Here is a 21,532-nt window from a genome sequence, read left to right as displayed (position 1 = left end):
TAATTCTTTTGTTCGAGCCTAGACAACCCCAAACAAATATGGCCGACTGGATACCTGAGGTGCAAAATTGAACGGCTTCATTTTTGGCGCCAGGACGAGTTTTTCTCGAATAATGTCGGCCGCATTTACAAAATTTCTTTACAGGAGCCTCATTGCGAATAGCTAGGTAAGTAGTTGTGGCATGACGTCCATGAAACCGTACATAACAATGATGAACATGGACACAGTATTTTGAACGTGACGGGCAATATTATTATTGGAAATGTACGTGTGTCAGATCAGTAAAGAGTGGTAACTTTAATTTAAAAAAGAGTATTCACCATTTCACACATTGTTAAATGACAGTTGTAGAGAGTAAAACATGAATGCATTGCCTTTGTAATTTTTCACACCGCCACGACCTTGCCGATCTTTTATGCGTCTATTAACTGATACGAAGTTGCCTAGTGCTTGTCAAAACAAATCAATCAACTGATTCAACAGATGTTTTTAATTTTCATTTGAATGGCCCAAATGCCATAGAATGTTTGCATGCAATTCAATTCAATACATGAAGTGCCTAGATATCTCATCACTTTAATTGCAATTATGCAACCATGGCGAATATAATTGTTTTCCATTTAGATAATTGGTTTCTAGCTTGTTATATTTTTTAAATAATCTAAGGCCAAATAAAAAGAGTTGTTTGGTTCCGGTTTCCCGACACCCCCCCCCCCCCCAGTTTTTCACGCCGACCCTAAACTTTTTTTTTACATATTCGAGAAAAATGATAATTAAATCGCGAAAATCGTGAAGTCTCGCTAGAGATGGTTGGCACGGAAACTGACGTCAACTTAAAAAGACAATATAAAACTATTCTTCCTATCTGTAATGGCTATATATCTGATAGAAAGAAATAAACAACACAGAGACCATTTGGAAAACAATGGAAAACCTCAACTAGACACTCACACATGAAGAAAAATAAATTAGAATAAAATAAAAAATATACCTACCCCACCTATTTTGAAATTGAATGTAATGGGAACCACACAATTTTTTTTACACCTAATATTTCTACATGATGCACATCATGTAGATGTGTGTGTCACTGTGTGTGTGTGTGTGTGTGTGTGTGTGTGTGTGTGTGTGTGTGTGTGTGTGTGTAACTGATACCTTGCCATTAGTGACTGCATTTTACCAAAAAACAACACCAGTGCAAAGATCAGAAAAATTATTGACAAGCTATTGATTGTTTGGCATGACAACACAATTTATGATTTAAGTTCCTACAATACAGTGAATCATGTATACATATACCGGTATATGTTTTAAACAAAGTCCATATGTAAGTCACCTAGTATATAGAATTTACCTGCAAAAAAGTGATCAGTACTGTCAATCTATGGGTCACTGTGGACTTACAATGTTACATATTACTACTTGTAATCTTAATATAATCTTGTAATATCATAAGTGTAGTGAAACCACTGCTACTTGCATTTAGAACTCAATGTGAACCTTTTTACCCTAAATATCCTTGTGAAATAAACTTTAACATAGCCCAAAGGACATGTTGACTTAACAAACCCCAATTTTACATACTGTCAAGTTTAATGTCTTCAAATTAGCTCATCTTTGCAGTTGGACTGACTGCAGTTTTCACAATAAAATCAACGATATTCTATATCCAGACCAGTTGTAGTTTTTGAAAAGAGTTATAATAAACCTGGTCGAGACAAAAGCAGTGATCTACCCAAGATTTTCTCATAGTACATTGGCCAATTTGCATATTAATAGGCTATTTTGTTATTTTAATCAATCTCTATTGTTTTGCTGAAATTATAGGATATTGGTCCTTATCCAGTAAACACTCAAGTGAACATTGCTCAAAATATTTCAGTTCAGTTGATTACTGCTGGGCATATACTATGAAGGCCCTAAAATAAATATTGAATGACTACTGTATCTACATTAGAGTGTAAGATACGTCGGGACATTCCTCCTCTCACCTCTCTGGGAAGGGTTGGGCGATGTGTGAGGGCACCCCGACACGGCATACCTTACAGACTATTATATACATTGTATGTGAAGTTTTGTACATGTATGTCACTTTTGCATTCACAGACATATTCAATACATCTGCAACCTACTGTGCTATAATTTTTGCTATTTATAATTTGCAGTACATTTCTGGACAGTTGATTTTGAAAATCCACCACCACAATGTCTGATATCAGTGATAGCGAAGCCAGAGACCTTGCTTCAGTCTATATGACTGACTTACGGGCATCTATGTGGAAGAGTGTGAAGGCAGACAGAGAAAGATTACTACAAGATTTGGAAGAACATGACAGGTAAATAATATCACGTTGACTTTTTTTTTCCATGCCCATCTAAAGTATATAGTGACTGTTTTTTACTTTTGCAAAAAAAATAGAAAAGAAGTCAGGAACTGCAAGTTTAGCTTTAATTTTGTTGTCATGTCATTAAACTTGTTTTGACTTACTTTAAAAGCTTTACTTATTTCTCTTTTTGTCATCTGTTAAGCTCCTACCCTGGCCAGAATGGAGACCATGGCAGTGTTGACTTTGACCTTGATACCCTAAGGTCAAGAAGTGCCATTCTCAGACAAGAACATCTTGAAGGTAATCAGAAGTCTAGTCAGCACCCTAATGGCGGATCTACTTATAGAGTTGAGAAGACAGAAGTGTTGAATAATAGCCGAGTGAGGACAAGTAGTCATAGTTCTGCTGGCAGTGCTAATGATTACAAACAAGTGAATACTAGTATAGAACAGTCAATGGGTCCAAAAGTTGGTGTGGATGTAATAGGTATAAGAAACAAAGTGCAACAAAATGGAAAAGTGAATGGAGTTTTCACATCAAGTAAGTCCAATTCATCTGGGAATAACACACTTCTCACTGTGCCTGACTCAGGATTATCTACTGATGACACTCCTAGAACTACACAACTGAAAGACCTTAGATCCAAGAGACTTGCTTATTATGATAAAAAAAGTCCACCTACTACAACGACTGAACCAGTCAGACAGCAAGGGAAGAAGACTCCAAGAAAGAAAACGCCAAGGAAAGAAGTCCCTAGCAGAGACATTAAAAATGATATACCTATACAGGGTAATGGGAACATTCAAGCAGAATTAATAAGAGCTAACAACAAAAATGTTGATCCTCCACAAAAGATTTTGTCAGGAGCTACACATGCTAGCAGAGAAAGTGCCACAATTGGCAATAATGTTAAGAGAGATGGTTTTGAACAAGTAAGTGATGTTACCCATTTGTATGGTGAAAGGGTACAGCTTCAAAGAGAAAGTCTCAGCACCCCAAACTTTTCAGTCCAAGGTACAAAGTCAAATGAGAACACAGGGGACACTGCATTTGAATATTGTGTAGAACCTGTTATAGATCTCAAAGGATTACAGGAAGCTCTAAAAGAGGGTGACGAAGGACTTCGCAAATATCTTCAAGAGATGGGTAGACTTCAACAAACCAATATTCCAAAAGAGGAAGGTAAACACAAGATTGTCAACAAATTTCCCACATCGCCAGGAGTTGAAATGAACTTTGAGAGGCAGCTAAACCATCTTGAGAATTCCAGTGTAGGGCTGTCAGTTTCACCCAGAGAAAGGAATCGTGTATCACCAAGGGTTGGAAAGAAACGGGATGATAGTTTTATTCCTAAGAAACAGAATATATGGGAAGAGAGAACTCTCAGAGAACGACCAGGGGAAACATCTGTTAAGAATGTTGTTAAAGATAAGAAAAATAAGTTGGCTGAGAATAAATCGAAAGTTGGCAGCCCAAAAGTCTCTTCAAAGGAATTGGAAACCCTTGGTTTATATGATGACTTATTCAGAGAAAGCAAAGAAGAGAGATTGAACAATGAAATGACAAACTTAAAAACATCATTGATGAAAAGAGATCCACCTCTTACCAGAAATTATGATACCACAGCTAATGCACAAGAGACCTTTTTTTTGACTGATGTTTCAAGAAGTGGGACTGAGAGGCAGCTGCCAGACATTCCACAGAGAAATCATAAACCAACTAATTTAGGGTTGGATTTCAATGAAACAAGTTCTGATTCAGATGCAGTAGACAGAACAGATCATGGAATACATCATGTTAGGAATGAGTGGAACTTCCATAAAGAAACCGTTGGGGATCAGAGTCAGAGCGATTTAGAATTGGAAACTCACCGTCCAGACATCCGTCCAATTTCACCCTTGAAACAGATAAAATCCAATATACCAACACCAAAATCTAACCAATCTTCTGATAAAGATGAAGGCGAGGGAAAGAAAATGAATGTTTTTAACAATGGTATAGGAATAACACCAAGACTGCAAACTCCAAAGAAACCTGAAGGTGTCCCAAATCTGAATCTTGAGCCCTCCTCCTCTTCAGAAGAAAGTGATCATATTGAATTTTTAGACTTCAAAGAAGAGAAAAAACCTAAAAAGTCTGGACACAAACAACTTGTTGGGCAAACTAATTCTCTTGGGGTACCTGGATATTCAAAGAACAAGTTGAGCAGACCTAAGGAAAGAGTTATGAAGAGTGAGTTTACTTTGAGGTTATCTATGGACAGTAATGCATCTGGTGCGAGTGAGTTAGTTGAATCAGAAATTTTCCCACTGCAGAAGAGCACAAATTTAACAACCAAGTTTGGTCATGGAATAGGCAAACAAAGTAAGGAGGCAAGGAATCCAAGTTTTTATGATGTACAGAGCAGCAAGAAAGTTACAAAGTCTGTGTTTTCTCCAAAGACAGTTTTGGAGGATTTGGACTTAAGTACTCACAGATCGTCACCTACAGAGGGCGGTAGTCATTCAAAGTCCACTGAGAGGGTTAAACAACAGAAGCTAAGCAGTCATGATCTGATGAATGAAATGTACGATGATTGGATACAAACCCATGCAAATCCAATGACTCATAATGTATTCCTTAAACAAATGCCGCCTAATCCCACTTCTGAATCTCCAAGAACAGACTTCTTCCAAGATTCGTCCGATCACAAACCAAAGAGGCAACCCACAGGCCGTTCTGGGGTGTCAGTTAGTGATTTTTTGACTGGCATTGATCTACAGCATTCAGAAGGAAAAATGGAAAGTGCAACACCTGAAATGAGAGAAACACAAGTGATGAGACCATTTGACAGAGGTGAGACCATTCTCAAAGCAAACAGTAAAGGACTCCAGTCAGGTAGAGATGTGGATAAGAGAAAGCGTAATGCTGAGACTTATAAGGTACTGGAGAAGAGTTTCTCTGATGTCGAGAAGAAGCTTGCAGAATTAGGTCTGGAACACTTGCTTGATGAGAGCAAGAGTCCAGAGTTTAGCAAAGCAGCTGATAGTAGAGTTCAGATGATTAAAATGTGTCCACAGTGTGATGCAATAAACCGAGAACACATCACATGGTGTTTAGAATGTGGATGTGTACTAATAGGAGTACAATCAGAACCACATCCAGATGTTGTCAGAGCCATCGCCAGTAACTACGCTACAGAAAAAGAGAAACCCAAAAATGAAGACATCCCAGAAGACAAGCCAAGTCCCCAGGATAGTTTACCGTCTCCACCAAATGTTCAAAAGGATATGAAGAGCAGCGATCCAAAACTATTAAAGGCAAATGACATGCATGCAATGTCTATTGAAGTTGATAGAAAAGATCCTGACCACACAGTTCAGAAAGTTTTTATCGACAATAGTTCACCAGATCCAGATGAGAGTTCAAAGAGTGTAAAGGAAAATGATTTGACCCAAGAAGAGAAGCAAGTGGTAGAAAGACAACTGACCGCATATGAGCAATACCTACTTCACCTTGAGAGGCAGAGACAGTTGGAAGGAACACAGCCTGACAAACCTTCACTAGGGAAGGGGAATCCTAAACAGGGACGAGAGATATTTGATGACATTTCTGATGGAAGTCAGGGAACTAGTCAAGACACTCCTGGTGTAGAATCCGAGAGTCCACCAGAGCATGAGAATGATGTTAGTGTTGTAGAAGATTCTAGTGATGTTCCAGATGATGCCCCGCATCCTCTCTTTGAAATATTCCTGAAAGATCCCAGAGTCAAACCTGGGGTACTCTTGGCTCCCGTTACAACAAGCCAGCCAAGACCAAGTAGTGCTGGTCCTCAGAGATCAGTCAGTGAGAAAACTCAAACTAGACCTTCATCTTCTGGTAGTAAAAGCAAAACTCGGCAATATGTTGAAGAGGGACCATACCAGAGACATTGGTCAAGGTCCAGTACTGCCTGGGATACTTATAACAAGAATGAGCTCAGTACCTGGGCAAGTGTTGATACATGTACAACAAGAAAATTGTCTCCACAACCAAGACCACTCAGTGCTAAGAAGTCAGTAGGTACTGCAACAAGTAGTAACACTGCAAGAAATAAAACCAAAACCAAATCTGCCAACAGACAGAGCACTAATTATTCCTCCTCAAATAATAATAACAATGATAATGATACACAGAGACAGAGACCAAAGTCTGCAAGTACAAGACACAAAAATGAAGGTGACTTTGGTACTGATGGCCCTCAAAGATCAAAGTCGGCTACAGGTCAGAGAGGTGGAAGAAGTCAGGAAGATAAATTTTTCCAAGTAAATCCCGCACAGCTGTCAGGTATGTTGATTTTTCAACTATTTAGGAATTTCAGTATTAACCTTACCATTCGTAGCCAAGACTGAAAATCTGCACATTTTCTTTAGGAGAAAATTCTGTAATTTTTTCAGCCTACAATTGTTTCCTGAAGACTGATTTTGCCCATTTATAATACAACATGGTTTTCAAAATTCATGTTTAATAATGACAACATTTTCCTTTCTGTGGTTCATCCTCTTTTTCTCTATTTGTAATTTGTTTATGTCCAAACAATTACTCCAGTCCCACCCCCATCCCCACCCCACCCCACCCCCCAGTAGAGACAGGATTAAGTAAAGCAAGAAATTTGGGATACCTGGAGATTTCCAGATTTCTTCTATTTTCAATTTGAAACTGGTTTCTTGTCTTACAGATAGCACTACCAGACCGTTGAATAGTCATGGCCCAAGCAGTGTTCCACCACTCACTTTAAAACTTCTCCTAGAGGTGAGTACAGTAAGAAATTCTATTTTATGGTCAAATGTATAGCCCTATTAATTGAGATTGGAGTTATGAGATTTATGTGTGGCAGTGTGTTGGATGAGGATGACTGGGATGATTGGTAGACTTCCAATTCAGTTTATAGTCTCGATGTTTTTCAATTGAAACTGTGTGTCCCTCACTGGATGCATTCTATGTATTAAAAACTACATGTGTATTGTATAATGTACCTAAATGTTACAAATGTAAACATGAACTTTAATTATGTATTAGTGAATTTATGAAAAAATTGACAAAAATGAGGAAAAAATTCCTGTGAATGTAAATGAATAGTACCTCCTATGATGTAGTGTATTTTATTACTCATGATGATATTGGTTGTGATGTTTAGAAATATTCCTGTATTCTCTATCAATGATGCTAAGGAACAAGAGTCTGATCTGGAGTTAAATGGTAATTACAGTAGTTCTAGTATCACTTTTTAACTTGACTAGCATTGTGTTGTACTACTTTAATAGTGGCACTAACATCTCACAAGCATGTGTTAGCTACTGGAGATTTAATGCCCACACCAGTCCAATGTTAACACCAGGCTGTTCTGAGGCGGGCATGAAAACCTCATCAGTATGTGTTAGCTACTGGAGAGTTAATGCCCACACCAGTCCAATGTTAACACCAGGCTATTCGAGTCTGAACATCAGGCTGGCATTAAAATCTCTCGTCAGCATGTAATAACAACTGGAAGAGGTAGTAACCTTTGTCAGCCCAGTGGTAATACCAGGCTAGCACATCAGAAAGGAGGTATTCAGCTGTACTGCATCAACCATTCCAAGATGTATGATAAAGAGAATATGAATTTTTTCCATTCTTTATCTTTTCAGAGTCCAAGGGAGGGAAGAAGTTTGTCTATCTGGCAGCTTCTGCCAGATGAGATTCTCTTGAAGATATTTGCATTTCTGAATCACAGAGACTTAGCAAGATGTGCTCTTGTCTGTCATCTGTTTGACAGGATAGCTAGAGATGACTCGTTATGTAAGTTGGTTAAATTATGTTTCATGAACGTACTTAAAGTGGCACAAGCTGACTTTATAAGCTTTTTACACAAGTGAAATACAAACATAAAATCACATTCCTGTATAATGTTAATGTTCATGAATGCCTTCAATTCTATTGACATTACAGTTGTCTTCTGGCATTGTTAGAAAAGCTGATTGCATAGTAGGAATTTCTGAATAATTTTTGATACGTATGATAAATTACATCATCGGATCGTTCATGAGTTGTAACTGAATACTAGGTTTGAGTTCAATCAGTAGTAAGTGGTGGCTAAGTGTACTTCAGTAAGTAGAATACTGTGAGTACCTTTTAAACATGCAGCCAAAACTAAGACCAAATACAAACTCAGCTTGTGCGGCTATATGTGCCCCTTTAAACTCATTTAAATTACAACCCTACTTGATCCTTTACAGTATTAGGATGCTATTAGAACAAGAAACAGCAAGGAAGAACACAAATTTTAGTTGAGATTCCAAAGTTTCCAGTACTGTAGAAAATTGAAAAATGTTTGCGATAGTTTGTTTAAAGTTAAATTACAACTGGTAGCAAAATGTTCTTTTTAAACATTTCTGGGAGGCAAAACATGACGAGATGACCCCAAAATGTCACCAGGTAACACTTAGTGTATTGATCTTGTCTTTACTGTGAAAAAATTGAGTGGAAAATATACGCCAACAGAACTGCATCTCATCCTTAATAGGACAGTATGTCAGATTTAATGAAAAAATTTCATTTTTTTATTTTGATGTGAACAGGGAGACATATTAGTCTTGAAAAGAAAACATTACATGATGAGTGGTTAGAAGAAATTGGAAAGAAATGTCCAACCACTTTATCCTTAGTGCAATGTCGAGGTGCTCGGATCACTAGCTCTGGACTTAGAAGTTTATTTAGAGCTTGCAGTTCAAGTCTAGAGGTAAGAATAATTGAAGTTAAGTATTCACATGGAAGTACACTTAAATTTGGGTTTTTTGTAGAATTCTTGGCTGTCTACAGGCATTGGCTTGGATCACTTTGCATACACAAATCCTTTCACCATGCCTGTGTTCAGTTGCCAGTTACAGCTCTGCTGATCTCTGACTCAAGATGTTGACCAAAATATCATGCATGGTTTACAAAAAGCACATGTCTTTGGTAAGAAAAGCACCTTATATTCACTGTTCAACATTCTGTTTGAAATTATAGACCAGGGTTTGTGCTTGTCTATTGGTGCACTGGTTTTTTTTTTTACTGAGCGTTGTTAAGAGGTTCTTTTAATTAAAATATGACCATGATATAGAATTAGTGGGCTTTGTATGTCTTAACACTGAGTATGTTTTGTTGAAGGAACTAAACATCAGCGGTTGTAGTCAGGGTGAGTTAGTTGGTGATTCAATACTACTCCATGCTACTAGATGTCCTGAGTTAGCTGTTATTGATGCAAGTTGGTGCAATGTGACTGACAATGCTGTAGTAGCAATAGCAGACAGTTCAAACAGGTAGGGGAAGAACTTTCAAATCTCATTTGTTTTAATGTTGACAGTTTTTTGACAATTTTCCCTCAGTAGTGAATGTCCATGTTCCATGTGCCACGTGTGTATGTATGTATGTATGTATGTGTGTGTGTGTGTGTGTGTGTGTGTGTGTGTGTGTGTGTGTGTGTGTGTGTGTGTGTGTGTGTGTGTGTGTGTGTGTGTGTGTGTGTGTGTGTGTGTGTGTGTGTGTGTGAGGTGGTGGTAATGAATGGGGGTTGGGAGTTGGGGATGGGGATTAGTAGGGTGCATGTATAATATACATAATTTATGTAGATAAGTACTTTTTATGAATGTGCTCTCAAGTTTGTGTCGGTTTATTTTTTTGCCCTAGCAGAATACATCACTAGCATATATTACACGTTCTTCATCTTAAATATCATGTAAATAAAAAAAGTTGAGGAGAACTCTAGCCTGTTGAAAATCATCCAAATGAAACGAATGTATAAACACATGATTTTCATTTGTTGTAGATTGGAGGCTGTTTGCCTGAATGGATGCCAAGCATTAACAGATGAAGCTTTATATGCCATGGTGAATAAACATGCCAACAGGTAAAAAATGCTTAGATTTGGAATGTACACCATTAATACTTTGTTCTTCATACATAAGTGTCTATACAGCAGCTACTAAATAAGTGTAGCAGTTAATTGCTCTGTAGATGTACTACCGATGGGCAAATTTCAGCTGTACAGAAACACAAAAACCACAATTCCTAGAATGACCGTGGTTGATTGTGGCACACACTCTGTTGGAAAGAAGATGTATATACAGCATATAACTGTCTTTGTAAGACAGTCCATATTAATGTACATTACATTACAGAAAAATGCCCTCCTATGAGTTTATATAAATATAATTATCCTTTCTAAGAATCCCTAACACGTGTACATTTCCACGTTGATAAATATACAGAACAACTGAACAAGTGTTTTATTTCTGTGGTATACCAGAAAAGTGGCTATACATTGCTTTTAGTAAATACTAACAGTATAATTGTACATACAACTGTCACTGACAACACACTGTGTGCACACTATCAATGTCAAATCAAGTGAAGATATTATGCCATGTAAATGAACAGTTTGATTAATGTATTCTTTTCTTCTATTCACAAGTCTACAAGTACTGGAAATGTTTGGTTGCTTCAATTTGACTGCAGACGCTGTACTGATTATGGGCAGCTATTGTAAGAATCTATGTAGTCTCAATATTGGACAGTTATACAAGGTGAGTTTATAGGAAGTCTCTACATTGCAATATAGTACAGTACAGTACAGTACAGTACAGTACAGTACAGTACAGTACACTTGGATATTGTAGTGCAGTACAGTGCAGTCGACTACACTACCCTATACTACACTACACTACACTACACTACACTACACTACACTACACTACACTACACGTATGCTACTGTATTACACTACTCTACACCACACCACACCACACTACACACCACACTACACTACACTATGATACGCCGCTCCACACAACACCACCCCACACCACACCACACCACAAGACACTGCACCACACCACACCACACCACACCACACCACACCACACTACACTACACCACTCTACACCACACCACACCACACCACACCACACCACACCACACTACACTACACCACTCTACACCACACCACACCACACCACACCACACCACACTACACTCCATTCCACTAAACTACACTACACTGACAGCATACAAATATACATGTAATTGATAACATTGTTTATTTTATTCCTTGACAGGTAACAGATGAATGCATGTCTCAGTTATCAACTCACTTAAAACAAATTGAACACCTTGACCTTCGTGGCTGTAAACAGGTAAGACATTCACAAACATTTTTAGTAACTCACTCATATGTCTCATTTGCCTAATTTGTGTACAAAATTTTTTACTCAGAAAGAATACATGTACCGGTTTGACTTTCTAAATTCAAACATCTTGGCCTCCACTTCTGGTGCAAATGCTGCTACCGAACAGCACACCTAGTGGCCAAACTGTACATTCTTTTGTCTTTCTAATAACCTGACTACCATATTGGCTGAAACTTTGCTGTGAGCTAGACCTGACCATTATCTTACAGGGGTTTGCTAAGCCTCATTGAGGGGCCCAAGGATATATTCCGTAAGGTGCCAAAATTCTTACACAAAATGTAATTTACAAAACTGTTATTGAACAGATATTTGTCACAGTATGTAGCAGAAAACTGACTGTCCTCAATCTTGTAATAACAATCACTTTATTTCTGTATTTCAGATCAAAGATAACTGTGTGCGGAAGATTGTGAGGAACTGTCCAAGACTGCAAAGTTTGGTTCTAGCTAACTGCCCTCTAATCACAGACAATGCATTGGTTGAAATTGCTACTTACTTACCAACTATAAGGTAAGAGATCACTTAGGGACACTAAGCATTTTACAGTGGTTCGTGAAGTCAAGTCACACATAAAGATAAATCTAATAAAACCTACACACTTTTTAAAAGCAATGCTGCATATAATTTAATGATTTTGGAGAGATATACCCACTTGAAATAAACGTTTGGAAATCAGATCACAACCATGCCTTGAATAGCATGTTTACATCCCTTAATTTGCACGTATAAAATACATGACATTGTATGGGGAGGTACGTGATGCGACTTTGAATTGAAAACAGGTTCATTGCTCATAATTCACTTGTCTTTGCCATCTTCTAGATCCCTGGATGTGAGTGGCTGTAAAAAGATTAGTAATACTGGTGTTAGATCCATTGCTATGAGTTGTCCTGAACTAGCAAACTTAGACATTAGTTCAACTAATATCAACCATAAAAGGTACTGTATAATATCAATGTTATGTAGATCTATCTCAGATTTTTATACTTCTACATTGTCCAGCTGTTCTGTTTATCTGAATTGTTCTGTCTGTCTTTTTATGTAATCTGGCTTTCTTTCTGTGTTTCTGTCTGTTATCTATTTTGTCATCTATTCTGGCTTTCTGTCCATGTTTCTGTCTGTCTGTCTGTCTGTCTGTCTGTCTGTCTGTCTGTCTGTCTGTCTGTCTGTCTGTCTGTCTGTCTGTCTGTCTGTAATCTATTCTGGCTTTCTGTCTGTTTTATTGTCTATGTTACTGTCTCTGTCATCTATTCTGTCTGTCTGTCTGTCTGTCTGTCTGTCTGTCTGTCTGTCTGTCTGTCTGTCCATCTGTCGGTCTCTGTTCATCTTTACAGTGTTTGACCATAATAGGGTCTATGGTTTGACTGTGTTTCTGTATGCTTATATTTACATTTGTATCTGTCTCTCTGTATCTATCAAGTGTCCATTTGTCATTCTGTTCATGTCTGTCTATCCATCTGTCAACACTTTTTACTCTGTTTCTGTAAGTGTATTTATATCTTGTAATACTTGTCTATATTCTCAAAATCTGTTAAATTATTTGTGTGTCAGTTCATTCATGTATTGTATGTAATATGTAATTTTTGAGAGCCGTCACTGACAGACTTGGTTTATGCAAGTGTTACCTACATGTATAGCTTACACAATCTTATACTATCCTGCTGTTTTTCTTATAAATATTATGTGAATTGTATATTAAATTCTTGATAATTTTGTCCAGTCAAAGACATGACTAGCAACTTTACCTACACAGCAAATACTTCACATATATGCATAATGTGTTTTCAAATATGACACACCAGAACTACAATTTACATGATTTTCTTCTGTTGATATTGATATTATTGTATTTTTTTTTAAATTTCTTCATTGTCTTACAAACATAATGTTACAGTGTAACAACCATTGCTAGCTACATGAACAAATACTTGGAGTCATTAAGGCTGAGTTTTTGTTCAGACATTACCGAGGCTAGCGTCATCAAGTTAGCCAAGAACTGTAGAAAGTAAGTTTCGTGTGTCTTATATTTTTGTTGTTTGAGTGATTTGATGTTCTGTCACTGAACAGTCTTTATTCAGTGTTGTGTGTCAGTGTTGTATTCGTGTGCCACACCTGTAGAGGGCAGTATTTGAAAGGATTGACTTCTCTTCTACAAATGGTGTGACATTCCCTTTCCCAACCATAGGCCACTTCTAGAGGGCGCTATTTCAAAGAATGTGACTTCTCTTCCATTTTCCAAAACATACATAGAGGGCAGTATTTCACATGGAACAAATTAATATAAAAGACATTTCAAAAAAAGCTATGTTAAGATAACAGCAAAATAAATTTTGCAGTTAAAAGTCAATTTATGGTGAGCCCAAACAAATCTACTGTGGTTATACCAATATTTATCAAACCAACTGCTGTTCTTAGTTCATCAATCTGTAGTTATAAAATTTTGATTTATTTTACTGAAAATTCCCCCATTTTACACCACAAATTCATACAATACAGATAAAAAATACATTAAAAGAATTGGTTGTACAATTTTGAAACTAATCATACTGTTCAGCCATGTCCTGGGGTACTTGTTACTTGTGTATATTGTCATGTTTATATTCATCATATGTTAGCACATGCACATTAATGTTTATGTGTTACATTATTATGTGTGACATGTCTATGTTTATACTTACACCATTAAAACACCACAGTCACTATTCATGTAAAGATATGCAATATGAGTCAGAATGTCAGTATTTTTTATTCATTTTTTTTTTTTATTCAATGTGGGAGAGAGATTTTTTACAACGTGATTTGTTATTCAAATGCATGTGATGTAATGTTTACAATCCAGATATCTGTTTGTTGTGTTGTCCTGACATGCTGTCAAAGTTGGGGTTCTAAAAAGTTGGATGTATTTCTACTAAATCTCTCTATGCAAATCATAACGATTACTGTAATCTATAATGCCATACTCTGTCATATTGCATGTTGAAAGCCCCCAGTGCAGTAGCTGTAACATTTCACTGCTTTTCTATAATGTTTAGATGTTGACAAATACACAAAAACTTCACTGGAAATGACTCAATCCATGTGATGAGTTAAATATCATCTTGTCTGTTTGTTGATAATACTGTGTACACTGAATTGATATCCATGTGTAAACAGTATCAATAAATATCCTAACCATTAGATCGTTTGTCAACAAATTGTTGGACTCTGATATGGCTTGATTACTAAATGACCAAAGATGCTTCAGCAAGTACAATAACTGAATTAAAAAAAAAATAGAACACATTTTTTTGGAAAAATAGCAGTTATATTATATAGCTACTGGGGGCTAGGGATACGTTTACTTATACACAGTATAGTATATAGCACACAGCACCTGTATATATTTACTGCCAATGGTAGATCACTTTTTACGCAACATTTGTGTTACGTTAGTTATCAGCTGATCACAGTTAGTCTTGTAAATGCACTTTGCACAGTAAAACAAGTCATTGAAGTTTACATACACCTCATACATGTATAGCACCTAGCATCATGAATGTCAGTCAATCACGTCCTGAAGACGTCGCACAGTACAAATTGAAATATAAATCATAGATTTGATATAATTGATGCACAGTCAATATTAACAGTTGTCAGTTGTGATAATCTTTTTTTTGTCCATACAGCTTACATCTCAGCATGATTCACCACCAGCAGCCTGGCATTGACATGAATGCTATTGACAGCACAACATTTGACCTTTCATATCAACAGCGCCCCCTAGTGATATAATTTTGTAGTATGATTTTCTGACGATTGTTTCTCTTTCACAACTTGAATGGCATTCATTTTGTGATGTGATGAGAATAACTGATTTTTGTTCCTGGGTCATAAAATGAAAGAAAGAATACAAATTGCCCTGATTAACATCCAACAAGATTTTTTGTCACTACCCAGTTCCACCACTAGGGGGCGCTGTTGATACGAAAGATCTGTTGTCTATGCAAAATTTTGCAAATTGCACCTAAAATCTACCATTGCCTTCCTATGAGTGTGACTGCCTTGTAATTACTATCCACCTAGAGAGTGTCTAACCCCCTAACTTGTTTTACCTTTTCCCTTCCATATAATCATTTCATGACAACATCTAGGTTACGTGTTGTTCACCTGTATGGTGTGCGTGGTTTGCGTCGACTCAGCAGCATGAGATCTGAGTTCAAGTTTTTCATATTTGATTGATTCACCTGATGGAGAACTAAGGTTATAAATTCAGAAAATGAATTTCTCAATACTTATGTAGATGTGCTTTCAATTATATGTGTTTGCTTTTTAGTTTGCTGTGGTGCAAAGGGTGACAAGTAATCTATCACAGTCAGTCATAAGATTTCTAATGATGTGATTCAGTTATTTTTTTTTGTAAATACCAGTTGTTACTGGTTCAAACTGGTTCTGACTAGTTCAAACAAGTTTCAATGCTTTCCACTATGTATTTTTTTTTTTTTATTTATTTTCTGCATCCCTTTTATATCAGTTTTTTATATGTATGAGTTTCAACTATATCAATCCAGTTCAAACTAGTTTAATTATATGTCAGAGTATTCCAAAAGTATGAACTGGTTTAGACTGGTTCAAAATACCAGTTGTGATTGGTTCAAACACATTTCAATGTTTCTACTGTGTGCCAAATTGAATCAGATCAATCCAGTACAAACCAGTTTCATTTAACTGTCAGGATTTTTCCAAAAGCATGAACTGGTTTAGACTGGTTCAAACCAGTTCATGAAAAGTTGTTCTCCTTCAATATATTCATAAACACTCATTAAATTCTATGAGTGATGTGACTGGAAATCCTCAAGAAAACTTGAATAATTAGAATTCTTGTGACTGATATGTAGACAAACTGCATGTAAAGTTTCTGATCTGTACACTGTCAATGTGTGTATCATCTGTGATCTTTTAGAAATGTTCTGTGATGTAGTCAAAGTCTGTCTTTGCTGCTTTGCTTGCCTTGTCATCCTGTTCTCTGGTATCCATGTTCTTCCGTATGCCGAAAGAAAAACAGCCACAATCATAGAAATGATAAACATACATATTTGTTGCTATGTAAACACAAAGATAGTAATGAAATTGCATCTCTGTTTCTATCAAATATCACTACTATACAGTTACTATTAATTGATACTTTAAATTTCAGATCTTAATATGCATTTAGTTTTTATTTCATCTCTTTAATTTTATAATAATAATAATAATAAATTGATAATTTAAATTTAAGATCTTAAATATACATTTATTTTTTATTTCATCTGTTTTTTTTATGATTAATTTATCTCCATATTAGCAGTTTTCAATGTATTTTGAATTTATTTGATATATGTCATACAGCAGGATGTAATTGATGAGTTCGGGTACGGTGTTGTGTTCACTTTCAACCTTCAAACAGTCACCCTACTCATGCAATTTATATGAAGTAAATACAAAATAATCCAATAATGGTCTCAAAAATAAAAATATATGAAACCTATGAGAGTTATTTTAGCCTATAGTTCAAAGATCTATACTATTTGTTGTGATAAACAATAGCACAATAAAAAGAAACACAGAAACTCATTGGCTAATTTTCTAAAATATTCTCCATATTCTGGCAAATTTTCAGATATAGTGTAATGTTTCCTAACTGTGTGTATAGCTTTCTTTACATTTGAAATCCTATGTACTGAAAAGAAATTTGTTTTGCAACTCAATTGAAACAGAAATTTGAATTAATTTGTTTCACCTCATTATAAAAATGTCATGAAGATTATTTAGCAAATCTTAATATTTGGAAAAAATACTAAAAATGAAAAGAATTTTTTTTATATTTAATTATTCATTTCAACTTTGATGTTTACGGTGTTCATTCACTTTATTGGTGTTGGATTCAAGAAATGAGTATGAACCACTTAGGTTTGTGATGATTCTCATTTTTGTTGATATTTATTGCAGGCTATGGAGTCTACATCTGTTTGGTTGTAAAGGCATTCGTAATTTACAGTATCTGAGAGTGATTAACCCCAATATGGATATCAAAACAGACACACAGACCAGTGTTTCCTACGACATCTGGGATTTCAGATGGAACTAGATGGTGCATGGTGTACAACGTAATCAAAGATTTCACACTCAAGTAGACAGTTGCAGAGGCCATACAGTCAACTAGACAATGGCAGGGGGGCCATACCCTCCTAGAAAATTGTTTGAAGTCTTCCAAGTTCAAGCCAGTCACAGAATCTCCTAAATGCCCACTTCAGATAAGGATTAAAATCTGTATGTGAAAAAAAAAGATTCTCCTTCAGAGCTATAGAAAAAGTTTTTCACGGACAAAAGAATGATTTTATGTAAGCTTTATGGCTCAACTGAGAAGATAGCACTAATGTTAGAACCTGGGATTGAAACCCTGGCCTTTAAATCAGTTTACCTCCTGGAAAGTTGTAGAACATAAAATTTATGAAATACTCAGTCCACAAAATGTTGAACTTGGAAACTCAATGGAAATGATTTACAACTCCAGAAACTCTTAATTATTGTATGTGACTTTAAAGGCCCATGATTCAATCCCAGGTTCTTGCATTTGTACTGTTTTATCAGTGTAGCCATAAGATTACATAGGATTATTCTTTTGTTGATGACCCAGGTTTTCTACATCTCTACCAGTCAACTGTTTTTAATCCTAATCTGACATGGACCTTTAAGTAAGTATATCTCATCAAAACAACAGATTTCAAAGAGCTTACGGCTCCACATCATAGGTAGATGAACAATTCTCGTTACCTGATAGAGAATTTTACCATCAGGACACACCATACAAACTGTGATATTTTGATTTCTATGGTCCACACCATGGTTTCTGATCCTTGCACTACACTTGCATCACTCTAGGCATGCATAAGCTTGAGTTAAACTTAATGGTCTATTGTGACTCTCTAGTGTGTGGTAAAATGATTTTACAGGCACTGAGAATTTTACAGTGTTGATGAAAATCTCTGATGCCTTCGAAACATATGACAACAGTACTTCATTCTATAACTACTGTGTTACTTCATAGATATTCACATAATCTAACTTTCTATTCTTTAAAGTGGCTGTATGGATGAGGAGGATTTGGTATTTATTTTGGATTTTTTTTAATTTACAAAACAATTTTATCATGGCTTCTTACATCTCTGTGGCCACCTTAACTCATCATCACATGTTCAAACTAAATGAATTTTGTATGTGATTGTGGACAGTAATTGGCATTTGTGATGTTGCCAAATCTGAAATTGCAGTTACAACATGTAAATAATATTCATGTACAAATAGCAAGGGCATGGAAACATGACTTAGTTATGTTTCATTGTACTTAGACTGTCATCTTTATATGGGAGGTGAAATTAGTCAAAATTTTCTCTGTATGAAAATGATATTTTCTTCCCTTAATTAGAGTAGATTATTAAGACACAGGCAGACGATAATAAGAGTACAATGTACATAGTAATTTACATAATAATTGATGCATTATTTGCAAGAAAAGTATTTATCTCAATTTGCTGCAAACGTATTCATGTAGGTGAAAATGTAAACATGGCTAAAGAGCTTTCCAAAACAGAGACAGTGACAGAGTAGCTGAGTTCTAGTATAAACAGTGCCCTCTTTGGTGGCAAGTTATGGTATAAACAGCGCCCTCAGCGATGTGACAATAGCAAATTTGGCCTGATCTAAACGCAATGAATTTTATGAGATATGGACACAAAGAACAGCCATATTCTGCTGTTATATGGACCTTGATGATTTTCTTATATTAAAAGTTTTTTGGGTTTTTTTGAGATTACTGTCCACAACACTTGATGGCGCTGTTTGTTTGGAAGGTTTGTTGATATATTCTATATTGTGGTGCAATATTGGAGGTGTTATAAAGTAATGTATCTCTATCCTGTAGTGAGTTAGTAGTAATAAGACGTGTATCAATATATGAAAGTTGGTTATTTTTCTACATTATTGAGTTTGTAAATTTTGTTGTTTATATAGAATATATTGTCATTTTTATTAGTTTTTTTTTTGGAAATCTACTATGAGTTGCAAGATGTTAAAAATTGTGTATATTTCTTTACTCCAGTCATTGCAACCATGGCAACTGCAAACTAAAGTGCCAATATAATACGTTTAATATATGGGCAATGTTATGGTTAAAATATGAAAGTTTTTTCATGATTTTATTTTTATGTAAATAACAAATGATTTATAGCTATATCATAACATATTTACCAAGGAAATGTTAAAATTCGCAATAGAGAAAACTATATGTTCATAAATATCGGAAAATATTTTTATTTTGTTCATATACATGTACTTAACATAATTGGTGTTTGGAATCAATGCATATATTTTAATAAGCAAGGTAAAAGAAATCAGAATACAGTTCACTGCTTTACACAGAAGAAGAAATGTCATGAAATCCCCTGCAGCCGTTAACTGCAAAACAAATTTCTCTAATTTTGTTTTATCTTAATATGTATATGTACTTAGCTGAAGCATGTGAGATTGATTGTCTCGTGGTCAAATACTATCAACATTCCACACAAATTTTGAAATCCTTGACAAACTTTAGAGTATTTATTCATTGTATACACATGTACATCAAGTCAGTGTACACAGTGCTATCAGTGACTAGTAGACAGGTAATTTAGTTGATTCATGCTGTTTACACATGGACATCAAGTCAGTGTACACAGTACCATCAATGACTAGTAGACAGATAATTCAGCTAATTAGCATAATTGAATGGTTTCCAGTTTGGTGTACTTATCAACAGGTTAAAATATGCAACAAAATAACATAAGATGACAGTTATTGGGGCTTTATGTGTAGGTAGGTATAATGAAAGAAGTGATCAGGTCAAGATACTAACTCAACAGGTGAACACATTCCATTTCAAAGAATCCAAGCGGGGCAGTGAAATAGAATCACTGTGGAATTGTTAATTTGAAACAATTGCGGGGTTTTGCTCCATCAATTGAGGACCTTGAAATCACAAAACGATATTAACTATGCAGTGTTAATGTCTCCTAAGCCTGTGGGGTATAATGTTTCTGTAAAACTGATTGATGGTAAGAATTCCAAATGGCTCTGTCAGATTTGATTTGTTCATAGTAATTGGAAGATAGAAAAGCCTTAGTCAGTACAGTAATAAGGCTTACTGATGTATATCTTCATGATCACATTTCTTCACCAAAGTTCATGTTAATATAAGGATCATTTTACATTTGATATTTGCAGACATTTTTCAATTTCTTCTTCATGATTACTTACATGGAATATCAATTCTAATCCGTTAATAGATTTGACCATTGGTTATCAATTTATTTACATGTATTTTTTTCTCTTCAATCTAGAGTGTACATATATTCTCTAAACACTGTAGTTTTTGTCAAATATCTTCAATGTTGATTTGTCATATTTTTACACATTCCATCCACCGTTTCTTTGTATCTCAGTGTAAAGGTTTTGTTGTACTGAATGCTGCATATTGAGCACTGTATTATAATTTTTTTTTAAAGTGATAAATGAAAGATTTACGCGTATAATGAAATGATATAACGAGCAGTTGTTGTTGACTGTCGCCGTCCATCCTATCCCACACTATGGTGTAGTCACATTTGTGCAGTTCTTGTTCATGGACCAAGTGATGCCATGTATATGTCACGGCCCAATTCCAAGGATATGTACGCCATGCACCAGTAGAGCAAACAATTGTACAGTGTATTATGATACAAGTTAAATAAAAACATCATTTATTCATGTATCCAGTCAGTTTTTCTCATGTTTATTACTGCACCGTCATGAATGAATCCACCATTTCAATGAATTGCGCCCACAAGTGAGGAGGTGGCGTATACACCCTGCGATATTACGCCCCTAGTGTTGGGAGGAGAAATACACCTTTCAATGAAGTGCGCCCTCTGTTGATACCGTTGCGAAGTAGAC

At 35.8% G+C, this 21,532-nt stretch overlaps 2 protein-coding genes across 3 annotated transcripts; both read left to right on the top strand.

Moving 5' to 3' along the window:
• The first annotated feature begins 39 nt into the window (after positions 1-39).
• Positions 40-10,216, top strand: LOC144434136 (uncharacterized). The gene is made up of 8 exons (XM_078122591.1): positions 40-166; positions 2,166-2,336; positions 2,530-6,632; positions 7,024-7,097; positions 7,973-8,123; positions 8,903-9,063; positions 9,474-9,625; positions 10,132-10,216. The coding sequence occupies exons 2-8, from the start codon at positions 2,206-2,208 to the stop codon at positions 10,214-10,216; spliced, it is 4,857 nt and encodes a 1,618-aa protein (XP_077978717.1). The 5' UTR covers positions 40-166; positions 2,166-2,205.
• Positions 10,217-10,793: 577 nt separating this feature from the next.
• Positions 10,794-20,868, top strand: LOC144433960 (uncharacterized). Of its 2 annotated transcripts, XM_078122378.1 has the most exons (7): positions 10,794-10,888; positions 11,420-11,497; positions 11,934-12,061; positions 12,374-12,490; positions 13,446-13,556; positions 15,682-15,790; positions 17,516-17,587. In XM_078122378.1, the coding sequence occupies exons 1-6, from the start codon at positions 10,835-10,837 to the stop codon at positions 15,767-15,769; spliced, it is 576 nt and encodes a 191-aa protein (XP_077978504.1). In that variant the 5' UTR covers positions 10,794-10,834; the 3' UTR covers positions 15,770-15,790; positions 17,516-17,587. The 2 variants fall into 2 exon arrangements, with proteins under 2 accessions (XP_077978504.1, XP_077978503.1); XM_078122377.1 differs by lacking the exon at positions 15,682-15,790 and having other exon boundaries at positions 17,516-20,868.
• Positions 20,869-21,532: the final 664 nt, after the last annotated feature.

The sequence above is a fragment of the Glandiceps talaboti genome, chromosome 4 (genome assembly GCF_964340395.1).
Source record: "Glandiceps talaboti chromosome 4, keGlaTala1.1, whole genome shotgun sequence".
NCBI lineage: Eukaryota > Metazoa > Hemichordata > Enteropneusta > Spengelidae > Glandiceps > Glandiceps talaboti.
The sequence above is the reverse complement of the archived record's forward strand: the minus strand, read 5'-3'. Positions and strand labels throughout refer to the sequence as shown.